The sequence below is a fragment of the Lolium perenne genome, chromosome 4 (genome assembly GCF_019359855.2).
Source record: "Lolium perenne isolate Kyuss_39 chromosome 4, Kyuss_2.0, whole genome shotgun sequence".
Lineage (NCBI taxonomy): Eukaryota > Viridiplantae > Streptophyta > Magnoliopsida > Poales > Poaceae > Lolium > Lolium perenne.
This window is the reverse complement of record NC_067247.2, coordinates 355,662,905-355,677,320: the sequence shown is the minus strand read 5'-3', so window position 1 is coordinate 355,677,320 and position 14,416 is coordinate 355,662,905. Positions and strand designations below refer to the sequence as shown.

At 41.6% G+C, this 14,416-nt stretch overlaps 1 protein-coding gene across 1 annotated transcript; it reads right to left on the bottom strand.

Annotated features, from left to right (window-relative positions):
* Positions 1-8,601: 8,601 nt before the first annotated feature.
* On the bottom strand, positions 8,602-9,383 carry LOC127296908 (uncharacterized). The gene has a single exon (XM_051327149.2). The coding sequence runs from the start codon at positions 9,291-9,293 to the stop codon at positions 8,742-8,744; it is 552 nt and encodes a 183-aa protein (XP_051183109.1). The 5' UTR covers positions 9,294-9,383; the 3' UTR covers positions 8,602-8,741.
* Between the last annotated feature and the right edge of the window lie 5,033 nt (positions 9,384-14,416).

Genomic DNA, 14,416 nt, shown 5'->3' with positions numbered 1-14,416 from the left:
AAGCAAAAGTGGGGAGGAGTGTCATCTAAATAAAACTAAAATAAATAGACACTCCTTCATGATCACTACTTTTATGCTCTCTTTATGATTTCAAAACTTGAAAAGCTGTAGCACATGATTTTATCCCTGCTTCCCTCTGCGAAGGGCCATTCTTCTACTTTTATGTTGAGTCAGTTTACCTACTTCTTTCTATCTTAGAAGCAAACACTTGTGTTAACTGTGCATTGATTCTTACATACTTGCTTATTTGCATTCATCATATTACTTTGTGTTGACAATTATCCATGAGATAAACATGTTGAAGTTGAAAGCAACTGCTGAAACTTATATCTTCCTTTGTGTTGCTTCAAAACTTTCTACTAAGAATCTATTGCTTTATGAGTTAACTCTTATGCAAGTCTTATGGATGCTTGTCTTGAAAGTACTATTCATGAAAAGTCTTTGTTATATGATTCAGTTGTTTAATCATTGTCTTTACCATTGCTTCGAATCACTTCATTCATTACATATGCTTACAATAGTATTGATCAAAATTATGATAGCATGTCACTTCAGAAATTATCTTTGTTATCGTTTACCTACTCGAGGACGAGTAGGACCTAAGCTTGGAGATGCTTGATACGTCTCAAACGTATCTATAATTTCTTATGTTCCATGCTACTTTATTGATGATACTCACATGTTTTATACACACTTTATGTCATATTTATGCATTTTCCGGCACTAACCTATTAACAAGATGCCGAAGAGCCAGTTGTTGTTTTCTGCTGTTTTTGGTTTCAGAAATCCTACAAAGGAAATATTCTCGGAATTGGACGAAATCAACGCCCAGGGTCTTATTTTTCCACGAAGCTTCCAGAAGACCGAGGGGGATACGAAGTGGGGCGACGAGGCACCGCCACACTAGGGCCGCGCGGCCTAGGGGGGCCCGCGCCGCCCTAGCATGTGGGGCCCCCGTTAGCCCCCCGACTCTGCCCTTCCGCCTATAAAAAGCCTTCGTCGCGAATACCCCAGTACCGAGAGCCACGATACGGAAAACCTTCCAGAGATGCCGCCACCAATCCCATCTCGGGGGATTCAGGAGATCGCCTCCGGCACCCTGCCGGAGAGGGGAATCATCTCCCGGAGGACTCTTCATCACCATGATCGCCTCCGGAGTGATGTGTGAGTAGTTCACCCCTGGACTATGGGTCCATAGCAGTAGCTAGATGGTTGTCTTCTCCTCATTGTGCTATCATTGTTCGATCTTGTGAGCTGCGTATCATGATCAAGATCATCTATTTGTAATGCTACATGTTGTGTTTGTTGGGATCCGATGAATATGGAATACTATGTTATGTTGATTATCAATCTATCATCTATGTGTTGTCTATGATCTTGCATGCTCTCCGTTACTAGTAGAGGCTCTGGCCAAGTTGATACTTGTAACTCCAAGAGGGAGTATTTATGCTCGATAGTTCATGCCTCCATTTAATCTGGGACAGTGACAGAAAGTTCTAAGGTTGTGGATGTGCTGTTGCCACTAGGGATAAAACATCAATGCTTTGTCTAAGGATATTTGTGTTGATTACATTACGCACCATACTTAATGCAATTGTCTGTTGTTTGCAACTTAATACTGGAAGGGGTGCGGATGCTAACCCGAAGGTGGACTTTTTAGGCATAGATGCATGCTGGATAGCGGTCTATGTACTTTGTCGTAATGCCCAATTGAATTTCACACTACTCATCATGATATGTATGTGCATTGTCATGCCATCTTTATTTATCAATTGCCCAACTGTAATTTGTTCACCCAACATGCTATTTCTTATTGGAGAGACACCACTAGTGAAATGTTCTTACTGTTCTTTGCAAACATTGAATACAATCTACTGCAAACATTGTTCTTACTGTTCTTTGCAAACATCATCTTCCATACTATACATCTAATCCTTTGTTACAGCAAGCTGGTGAGATTGACAACCTAACTGTTACGTTGGGGCAAAGTACTTTGATTGTGTTGTGCAGGTTTCACGGTGGCGCCGGTATCCCTGGTGTTGCGCCGCACTACACTCCGCCACCATCAACCTTCACGTGCTCCTTGACTCCTACTGGTTCGATAACCTTGGTTTCTTACTGAGGGAAAACTTACTGATGTACGCATCATACCTTCCTCTTGGGGTTCCCAACGGACGTGTGTCTCACGCGTATCGCACTCCTGATTGGTATGATCCTTGTCTAAATGTCATGATTGTAGATAACAATGATGAAGACCCTGCGACGTATGAAGAAGCGATGATGAGCCCAGATTCCAACAAATGGCAAGAAGCCATGAAATCCGAAATGGGATCCATGTATGATAACAAAGTATGGACTTTGGTAGACTTACCTGATAGCCGCAAGGCTGTCGAGAATAAATGGATCTTCAAAAGAAAAACATATGATGATGGTAATATTACTGTCTATAAAGCTCGACTTGTCGCAAAGGGTTTCCGAAAAATTCAAGGTATTGACTACGATGAGACTTTCTCACCTGTAGCGAAGCTAAAATCTGTGAGGATTTTGTTAGCAATAGCTGCATTTTTCGATTATGAGATTTGGCAGATGGATGTCAAAACGGCGTTCCTTAATGGAGACATTGAGGAAGAGTTGTATATGGTACAACCCAAAGGTTTTGTCGATCCTAAAAATGCTGACAAGGTGTGCAAACGTCAGCGTTCAATTTATGGACTGAAGCAAGCATCAAGAAGTTGGAACCGACGTTTTGATAAGGTGATCAAAGACTTCGGGTTTATACAGTGTCATGGAGAGGCCTGTATTTACAAGAAAGTGAGTGGGAGCTCTGTAGCGTTCCTGATATTATATGTAGATGACATATTATTGATTGGGAATGATATAGAACTATTAAGCAGTGTAAAAGGTTATTTGAATAATAGTTTTTCAATGAAAGACCTTGGTGAAGCATCGTACATATTAGGCATCAAAATTTATAGAGATAGATCAAGACGTCTAATAGGGATTTCACAGAGTACATACCTGGACAAGATTCTAAAGAAGTTTAGAATGTACGAAAGTAAGAAAGGGTTCTTTCCTATGTTACCAGGCAAGGTCTTGAGTAAGACTCAAGATCCGTCTACAGCAGAAGAAAGAGAAAGGATGAGTCAGATCCCCTATGCCTCGGCAGTAGGCTCTATCATGTATGCCATGCTATGTACTAGACCGGATTTAGCACATGCTGTTAGTTTGACTAGCAGATATCAAAGTGATCCAGGAATGGAACACTGGACAGCGGTCAAGAATATCCTGAAGTACTTGAAAAGAACTAAGGATATGTTTCTTTGTTATGGAGGTGACCAAGAGCTCGTTGTAACCAGTTACACCGATGCAAGTTGGAACACTGATCCTGATGACTCTAAGTCTCGATGCGGGTACGTGTTTATATTGAATGGTGCTGCAGTAAGTTGGGCAAGCTCGAAGCAGTGCACGGTGGCGAAGTCTTCAACAGAATCGGAGTACATAGCGGCTTCAGAGGCTTCATCAGAAGCGGTATGGATGAAGAGGTTCATTGTAGAGCTCGGTGTGGTTCCTAGTGCATTGGACCCACTAGTCATGTACTGTGACAACATGGGTGCCATCGCCAATGCACAAGAACCAAGGTCACACAAGAGGCTGAAGCATATCAAGCTGCGTTATCATTCGATTCGCGAGTACATCGAAGATGGAGAAGTAAAGATTTGCAAAGTACACACTGATCTGAATGTAGCAGATCCGTTGACTAAAGCTCTCCCTAGGGCAAAGCATGACCAACACCAGAATGCCATGGGTGTTAGGTACCTTACAATGTAATCTAGATTATTGACTCTAGTGCAAGTGGGAGACTGTTGGAGATATGCCCAAGAGGCAATAATAAAAGTGGTTATTATATATCTTTGTGTTTATGATAAATGTTTATATACCATGCTACAATGGTATTAACCGAAACATTGATACATGTGTGTTATGTAAACAACAATGAGTCCCTAGCAAGCCTCTTAACTAGCTTGTTCATTAATAGATGATCATGAACATTGGATGTTATTAATAACAAGGTTATGTCATTATATGAATGATGTAATGGACACACCCAATTAAGCGTAGCATAAGATCACGTCATTAAGTTATTTGCTATAAGCTTTCGATACATAGTTACCTAGTCCTTTCGACCATGAGATCATGTAAATCACTTATACCGGAAAGGTACTTTGATTACATCAAACGCCACTGCGTAAATGGGTGGTTATAAAGGTGGGATTAAATATCCGGAAAGTATGAGTTGAGGCATATGGATCAACAATGGGATTTGTCCATCCCGATGATGGATAGATATACTCTGGGCCCTCTCGGTGGAATGTCGTCTAAATAGCTTGCAAGCATATGAATGGTTCATAAGAGACCACATACCACAGTACGAGTAAAGAGTACTTGTCAGGAGACGAGGTTGAACAAGGTATAGAGAGATACCGATGATCAAACCTCGGACAAGTAAAATATCGCGAGACAAAGGGAATCGGTATCGTGTGTGAATGGTTCATTCGATCACTAAGTCATCGTTGAATATGTGGGAGCCATCGTGGATCTCCAGATCCCGCTATTGGTTATTGGTCGGAGAGAGGTCTCAACCATATCTACATAGTTCGCGAACCGTAGGGTGACACACTTAAGGTTTGATATCGTATTAGTATATATTGAATATATGGAATGGAGTTCGAAGTTTTGTTCGGAGTCTCGGATGGGATCCCGGACATCACGAGGAGTTCCGAAATGGTCCGGAGAATAAGATTCATATATAGGAAGTCATTTTATAAGCTTGAAAATGATCCGGTGCATTTATGGAAGGTTCTAGAAGGTTCTAGAAAAGTTTAGAAGAAATCACTATGGAAGGCGGAGTCCCGGAGGGACTCCACCTAGCATGGCCGGCCAACCCTAGGGGGTGGAGTCCCAGGTGGACTCCACCAAGGGTGGCCGGCCACCCCCTCCCCCCCCCCCTCATGGAAGGGTGGGAGTCCCACTTGAGGTGGGAATCCCACCTTGGGTAGGTTTCCCTACACATGGAAGGTTTTGGGTTGGGGTCTTATTCGAAGACTTGTAGGCCAACACTTGGGGGTTCCACCTATATAATGAGGGGCAAGGGGAGGGGGCCGGCCACCACAAGCCCATAGCTTGGCCGCACCCCATAGTGGCCGGCCACCCCCTCTCCCCAAACCCTAGCCGCCCCACTCCTCCACCTCCCCCGCAACACTTAGCGAAGCTCCGTCGGAGATCTCCATCGACACCGCCACCACGCCGTCGTGCTGCCGGGATTCAAGGAGGAGCTACTACTTCCGCTGCCCGCTGGAACGGGGAGAAGGACGTCGTCTTCATCAACACCGAACGTGTGACCGAGTACGGAGGTGCTGCCCGATTGTGGCACCGTCAAGATCTTCTACGCGCTTTTGAAAGCGGCAAGTGATCGTCTACCGCAGCAACAAGACCCTCCTCTTGTAGGCTTTGGAAATCTTCAAGGGTTAGTCTCGTTCATCCCCTCGTTGCTCCCGTCTTCTAGATTGCATCTCGACTTGGATTGCGTTCTCGCGGTAGGAAATTTTTTGTTTTCTATGCAACGAATCCCTACATTTTCTTCTACACTAGGATTTCTGGTCCGGGTTTTCTGTTTTTATTTTTTGTTTTTTTTCTGGTGATAATTTTATTTTTTCTAGTCATTTTTTAACTTTTATTTTCTTTGAACTTTTTTTAATATTGAATTTTTTAATTTTGAACAGTTTTCAATTCTGAACATCTTTTAGTTTTAAATTTTCTTGATTTTGAACATTTTATATTTAATGTTTATTGAACTTTTTCAAACTTTGAACATTTTTTATTTTGAACTTTTTCAAATGTAAACTTTTTAGTATTTTGAACATTTTTTACTTTTGAACATTTTTTATTTCGAACTTGTTCAAATGTAAACTTTTTCGTATTTTGAACATTATTTTACTTTTGAACATTATTTTACTTTTGAACAGTTTTCAGTTTTGAATGTTTTGTTCTGTTTTGATTTTTGTTCGGTTTGATTTTTGTTCGATTTGATTTCTGTTTAGATATTTGGAAATCGAACCTACATACAGCGACACACGTGTCACCTACGTGGAAAAGCCAGCGATGGATAAATGGTCCTGACCTAGTTTAAAGATCATGCCGGACCGATTATCTCGCGCTTAAGGCATGAAATAGAAGTACGAGGCCGCGCAGTGCGCTGCTCCTTTCAGATGGGGAACAAAACAACACGCGCAATCTGGCCCGCTTTGGAGTCGTGCGGCCATCCATTCCATGCGCTGGTGCGGGCCAAATCATGTCGACGTCCTCCTCCCAGTTCACAACCCGCGCAACCGAAATCCCCGACTCCCCGACGTTAGGTTCCGTTTCCGCGCAAAAATTCCTATTCTCCGCTTATAGTCAGAGGGATACGATGCTCCGCACATGGGCAGTCATTTCTGTGCCGGCCCATTTAGAGAGGGAGTGTGTTTTTATTTCTGGTTTGTCTTCCCTTTAGCCGGTTTTCTCTTGTTTCTTTTTTGCGTTTTTCTTCTGGTTGTTGGTGGTTTTCTATTTCTATCAGTTTTTTTTTCAAACCTAAACTTTTTCAAATTTGAATTTTCACCTTTTGATCCTTTTAAATCCGATCATTTTTCAATTGTTGAACCTTTTTGAACTTTGAACATTTTTTAATTCAAACATTTTTAGATTCGTTTTCTTTGATTTGAACATTTTTTAAAATTCAAACATTTTTCAGACTCGAACATTTTTTAGATTTGAACATTTTTAGATTTGAACATTTTTAAAATATGAACATTTTTTAGATTTGAACATTTTTGGGATTTGAAAATTTATATATGAACATTTCAAAATCTGAACGAATTTAAATTTGATTTTTTTAGAGTAATACAATTTTCCAATTTAAACAGTTTTTAGATTTTAACATTTATTTAAACTATATAGAAAATATAAGAAAACAAATTAGCGAAACCTTAGTAAAGGTCAGCAGCGCACCACTACTTTTTTTTTTTAACCAGCAGCGCACCACTACTGTGAAAGTATAGCTTCAGCTGCGAGCGTGCGTAACATGGGCCTTAGCCCATCTTGGGCCGGCACATCGGATTCTCTAAGCGGAACCGCCGCACATCGGATTCTCTAAGCGGAACCGTCCGGAATCATCGCTTAAGGTGGTCAATAGGAGCACCCGGATTTGCCTATGCCGACTGGGTTGGCAGGAGATGGGTGCCGCACACCCCTCCAACCCGGTAGCTGTTAATTGGGCCGTGGCCCATCAGGAAATGTCTTTTTTTTTTCTTCTTTTGTTCTGTTTTTAAATACTAACATTTTTCTGTTTCTTTTTATGTTTTTTAAATTTGTTCAAAATTTTATGTACATATATTTTATAAATTTACGATTTTAATTTTTTTGAAAAACTGAAACCCGTTGAAAATTCAAAATTTATTCAAAATTCGAAAATCGTTCAAAATCTAATTAAGAAAATTCAGAAATCATTGAAATTTCGAAATTAATTGAAATTTTGTGAAAAAACACGGAATCTCGTTCAAATTAAGAATATCATTCAAATTTTAGAATTGTTCAAATTTCAAAATTCGTTCAAATTTCAAATATGAACAATTTCCATTTTGAACAATTTTCAAATTTTCAAATTTTTCTTTTTAGAAGAAAAATAAAACAAGAAAAGGAAACACGGAAAAAATAAAAATAAGAACAGAAAAGAAAAACCGAAAAACAAATAGAAAACTTAAAAAACAAAAAAACAAAAAAAACAACGACAAACGGAAAAACCAATAGCCTATATTTAGGCCAGGCCCATGCCCGCCATGACCTGGACGTCGTGTATAGGATCTGCCATTTTTCTCTCTCAAAAAAAAAAAGAGAAGGCACGCCCGAATGATGAGAGAAGTCCAATTTACCCCCTAAACTTATCTCAAAGTTCAGCTTACAACCCTTAACTTTACTTTGGTTCAACTTTCAACCCTAAATTCTAAAAAGGCTCAAAATCACCCCTTGCATTGTATTAAGCTGGTTTTTCTTGTACCGTGTAGGTTGTATGTTGATGAGTTGGCACAGTATATAGGCAGAAAAGCCGCTAACTGGCGAGAAAAAATGGTTCAATACATGTCAAAAAAGGGTAGAAGGTCCAATTCCGAACGGTTTATAGAATTCAGGGTTGAAGATTGAACTAAAGTAAAGTTGAGGGTTGTAATCTGACCTTTGAGACGAGTTTAGGGGGGTAAATTGGACTTCTCCCCCCGAATGATTCATATGACATTGAGACCAATCGTATATTCCTACTCGAGTGAGGATCCCTAAATATGGGCACAAAAAACACTTGTAGCGTGGAGCAATACATCACGCGCATGGATAGTTCTAGCCAGTCCTAGTTCTAGCGTGGATGTTCAAAGCGCCGATCCTCTACCGCCATATTCGCGGTTGGACACTGTTAGTTAATCGGTAGCAAAACCTGATCAGTAGTGCAATTCAAACGCGTCCCACTTCATACCAGCAATGACGACAGTGGCAAGAAGAGCACAACAGCTCGTACAATGACCAGAAAGCTTTAACCTTACTTCTTCCGTCAGATGTTTCAGTTTCTTCACATTACAATTTACAACAGACGAACAGGCAAGCACAAAGAAGAAGAAAAACTCTGCGCCAGTAAGTAAAACAGAAGACTCGTCGCCGCCTCACTGGGCCCCGAGCGCGCCCTCGGCGGCGGCCATTTTGCGGCAGTAGTCGGCGACCTCGCGGAACCTAGGCACGCTCCTGAGGTCGACCTTGGTGCCGTCCTTGAGGGTGATGACGATGTCGCCCCACTCGCCGATGAACCGCGGCACGACCACCACCTCCCTGACCGACGAGTAGGGGAAGTCGGTGCGGTCGTCGCCGGACAGCCCGGAGATGACAGTCACGCGGCGGGAGGTGAAGCGGTACCGGAGGAAGAGCGCGCGGGTGACGGAGGCGAGGGTCAGAGGCAGCCACAGCAGGGTCAGCCCGAGCACCAGGTTCGCCGCCAGATCTCCGTAGTGCGCGCCGCCGTCGAAGAACACCGTCTCGGCCTCGGCCGCGGCCGCGCCGGACGCCGACGCCCGCGCGACCACGCGGGAGTGGCAGCTTGCCTGACGCTTGAGGGATAGTGAAGGTGGGAGGGCAGTGTGGACGGAGAGGCTGGGAGGAGGCAGCGAGCGGAGGAAGGAGGATGCCGCGGCTGAGGCGGTGACGGCAGACGGCGGCGGCATGGTGCGCTGGTGCGTTATCTCTGCTGGTTGGTGGTGGAGGGAAGCGCGCGGGGCTGCTCTCTCGGGTTTTGATCGTCACTTGTGTGAGCGACAGCCGGATACGTGGACCGTCCAGAATTTCTAGACATAGCCATCGTTTTACTCTTTTTTTAGGGAACCCATCCTTAATTTTGCTCATGGCTTCACAAGTTTCATGGCCTTATCTTAGCTTGTCCACTAGGCCTTGGTTTATGACCTTTTTTTTAGAGGAAAGGCTCAATGGCCCTTCTTTTTTTTTGAAAGCATAAATACTCAGTTTTGCTGGGGTGCACCAGCTTACACAACAAAAGTATTTAGAAGATTTGGGAATACCAGCTAAACAAAAGAAAAACAAACAAACTCGAGCTAGGCAGTGGCGGACGCACAACAATACCTCAGGGTGGGCACACGCCTCTATTTTTTTTTCCTGCTCATGTGTGATAAAAATTTACTCAAATGATTAAACGTTACTAAAAATTCAGGGTGGGCCACAGCCCACCCGCCCATCCTTCTGCGTGCGGAGCCGAGACCCACAAAGGGGAAAAAGGTTGCTAGTCACAACCTAGGACAACACTAACAGAAAAATAACAAATATCAGTAAATAAGCCAATCCCTAGCCTTGGACCTGATATAGTCTGCATCTTCCTCGACACGAGTTGCAAGTTCTCCACCAGGCATCTCCATCTCTTCTCACGCTAAGGGTTTATGACCCCACCAGTTGCAAGTTCTACACCAGGCATCTCCATCTGTTCTCACCCTAAGGGTTTATGACTCTACTAGGCAAGTTCTCCACCAGGCATCTCCATCTCTACTCACGCTAAGAGTTTTATGGCCCTGGCGAACCCAATTTCTATTCAGCCTAGTTTACCGCTAAGGCCGTGGCAAATCCAGGTGTTTCCTGAACACCGACCACGTCGGCGCAAACCACGTGTCGCACACCCTGCGGGGTATGGACCTGGCCAAGCTAGGCGTCGCAGTTTCTTTTTAAGTTTTCTTCATTTTTTCATCCATGTTTATTTTTAAATTTTTTGTTTATTTTTTTTTGTATATTTTTCTTTTAAGATTTGAAAAATGTTCAGATTCAAAAAATATTTTATTATGGAAATTTTACAAATTTTATAAAATGTTTAAAATTAAGGTATGTTAAAATTCAAAAAATGAGTATATTTTAAAATATTCGAATTTTGAAAGATTTCAAAACTAAAAAATGTTCAATTTTGAAAAATGTTCAAAAATCTATTTTTTTAAAAATGCTCACAATAAAAAAGTGTTCACACTTTTCAAAAATATTTAGATTTTGAAAAACAAAATCAAATTTCAAAATATATTAAATTTGAAATAGTCAATTTTTTATAACTAAAGAAGGAATAGGAAAGAAAGAACGGAGAAAAGTAAAGAAAAGAGAGAACGACCCCGTGGGGCTGCGCAAAATATACGGTTGGTATGCGCTGCACGGCCACCCTACAGCCTTGGTTGGTGTATAGGACTCCCCCAAATCCATACAACTCCTTAAGCGTCCGCTAGTGTGTACATCCACGAGCTGAAGCGTGGAGGGCCAGGCGATTAAAGATCTTTTTTGGTGACTTATCTTTTGATTTTCGTTATCATATTCTTCTTTTGATCGAGTTCTCTGTCAACTAAGAAGTAACTTAGGGTTCGGTCGAAGTGTCTGATTCACATCGTGATTCTGCACATGGGAGTTGCACATAGGGTTGCAAGTGCAACCGAGATTTTGTACTTGCACATGAGACTGCATATATGGAACATGGGGGCATGTGAACCAACTTTTTGAAAAGTTCCGTTTGTGATCTCAAAACATGTTTTAAAAATCGAAACACAAAATGATTTCCCAGATGATCTCAAACATGTGCCCTGGACATGAGTTTCGTGACGAAAAAATCTTTTATTTTGTCTCGGCAAAAAAGTGAAATTTTGCAGGGCTATATAGCAGTATATATGTGACGTATTTTGTCTTTTTTAGATTCTGAAATAAAAAAGTGGTTTCTCCGCGAAAACTTTCTACGCACACATAGAACATGCGCACGTACCCAGATATTTTTATTTCAGAATTTTTTAACATTTGAAAAATGCATTTCCAACTAGGGTTCACATGCACCTAGGTTCAAACCGGACTTTTCCCTTGCACATGAACTATAAATGAGTGGCAACTGAAGCTAGGCGACCTGTGTGGGAATTAATCGCACCCTATCTTACTTTTTGTTATTTTATTTTTTGTTATTTTATTTTCTACTCCTTCCATCGCAAAATGTAAGGCGTATAAGGATTACTTAAATATATCAACGTTTTCTAAATTTAATCCAGGTTATACACAAAAATATGAACAATTATAATATAAAATTAATATCAATAGATTCACCATGAACTATTATAGATTTATATTTTTTTTCTAAATATTTGGTTAAAGTTAGTAAGATTTGGCTTTTAGCTAATCCTTGGACACCTTACATTTTGGGGCGGCTGGGGTATTTTGTTTCATGTTTTCATTTTTATTTTTTTACTTTTCTTTTCCCTTATTCTAATTGGTTCATGTTTGCTTTTTTTCCTATCATATTTGTACCATTTCCTTTTTGTTGTACATTTTTTATATTTTTTCAGAAATCATATGAATATTTTTTGAATGTTTATTGAGTTGACATCTTTTGAACCCCCTTAATACTTATTTGAACTATGGCAACATAATTTTATTTAACCAACAGTTTTTGAACTTGCGAAGAATTGTTTTGAACTATGTGAGCATCGTTGCCTCTCATATGAACATTTTTTCTGAACTCGTGAGAACGATGAGAAAAATTCCTCTCGTATGAATATTTTTTCTTGAAGTCGTGAACTTCTTTCGGGCTGCTAAAACAGTTTTCCTTGCGTACGAACATTTTTTTGTACTTTACGAGCACCTTTTTAAAAACTCATGAACATCTTTCAAAATATATTTCGCATGAAGCGAATTTTAACATATAAGTTTTGAGACTCGAAAAAGAAAAATGAAAGTGGCGCCCATTAATGAGGCCGTCCAAATCTGGCCCAGGTGGGAAATACTTGAGGCATTGCGTACGGATGGTTTGCATAGGAGCTCCCCCTCAAGCTGCTGTTGGACATGGCTTAGTTTATGGCCTGCTATGGCAGAGGTTCAGTTTGGCATTGCGGAACCATTTCTGATTCAGGTTCGATCCAAGTGAAGAAGAGGAAGAAGAAGAAGAAGAAGAAGAAGAAGAAGAAGAAAATGTTTTGCAGTGAAAGAGAAAGCATTATGAAGAACACTGATTGCGGATAAGAAAGGAACTGGGCAGTAGAAACCGAAACACGACTTTCAGCTGCAGCAGTGCCGCTGGGCCATAGAATAGACTGATTCCACCGCTGATTAGCCCTGCCTATGCACGCTCATTCTGTTACTCCACCACATGCTCAGTCCTAGAATATTATTACTACCACTGGGCGCTCGTAGCTAGTAGCTAGTTAACCAGAATCTGTTCAAATTAGGCGGATGCAGACACGTAACGTACTATGTAGCGAATCATTGCCTGGCAAAAGGATTAGCAGTTTTTCAACACGGTGTCAGTGCGGACCATGACCGGCAGCAGAGATCCGCAGGAAACGTTTTCTGATTCAGGTCGGCATTGTAAAACTTATTTTCATTCAGGCTCGAAGCGAAGAGGAAAAGGGAGAGGAGGGAGAAAGGGTTGTGCAATGAAGGAGAAAGCATTATGAAGATGTCCGAGTCCCTGATTGCGCATAAGAAAGGAACTGGGCAGAAGAAACTGAAGCATAACTTTCAGCTGGAGCATGGACGCTAGGCCATCGAATAGACTGACTAAAATGATGATACAATACATCTCCTCGATTCTAGCGCAGAGTTAACCATGTCTAGGATAATTCTGTTACTCAATCACGTGCTCAGTCCTAGAATATTACTTTCCCCGTCTGCACGTAGCTCAAAAAATTGCTTCAACCATTATTTTAGTCAATAAAATATGAAATATATATTTAAAAAAAATATATTATTTGAAACTTTTTTGGATACCAATCTAATAGTACAAATTTTGCAGATATGTAATTTATATTTTGTTGACAAAACTAATAGTTAAACTTTGTCTTCAACTACGTGCTTGCCCGGGAGTGCTACTGGAGCCCCTAGTTAACCCCGAATCTCGTCAAGTAGGGGAGATGCAGACACGTAACGTACTATAACATGGATCATTGGCTGACAAAGGATTAACAGTTTTTCAACAAGCGTTAGTGCAGAGCATGATCGGCAGCAGAGATCCGCAGGAAACTTTTCCGCTAGACAAAAACCTACCTTTGATGCAGCCCCGTTGTGGTGCCTGTTGCTCACACGGACCGATGATCCTACATGATTCGGTAAGTTGAGAGCCGGAGTGGAGCGTGTAAATACCACGTCGACTAGTCGCCCCGTGCAGGTAGCCGGAGTCTGCTGCCCCCATCTTCACACATCCCTTCCCTCTACGCGGCTTCTTCTCCTCTATGCCCTTCGATGGTCTCCGACTGACAGTCGACTAAGTGCCACCTGGAGATGAGGTCTCACCTGTGCCTATGCTAGCCACACCTTCGAGCCCACCGTTGCATCTCGTTGGTGCACCGGTCCGTTGCTCCTCATGGCATCTATGGCTGACTAGCACCGCAATAAAGCCATGGAGCTCGCCGTCATTGCCAGACTTGGAGAAGATACCACGGTACCAATAGAAAGAAAATTTGCAGGTGGATTGGTAGTGGGATTTGAGGGTTCACTAGATTTGGCTCAGGCTGACCTTCGGTGTGGCGGATTGGTGGCCGACCAGCTAGAATCGATCATGGCGGTGTCTCCATGCTAGTTAACGAACATAATTTGTTTGGAAAATTCTATCAATGTCATATACGGTATTTGTGATTTGCTACATGTGTATGTCTTTTTATTGTGTTAGTATGAGCTATGCACTACAATGACTTATGTGCAAATGGTCTGAGAAGATTGCTCTAGTATTACATGCTTTTTAAAACGTTGCATACAGAAAAATAAAATATCACCCGGGGGTTCTAGATATGCTCCTTCGTAACCATAGTGGTGCATGTTCATGGACGACGAGTTTGGTGGT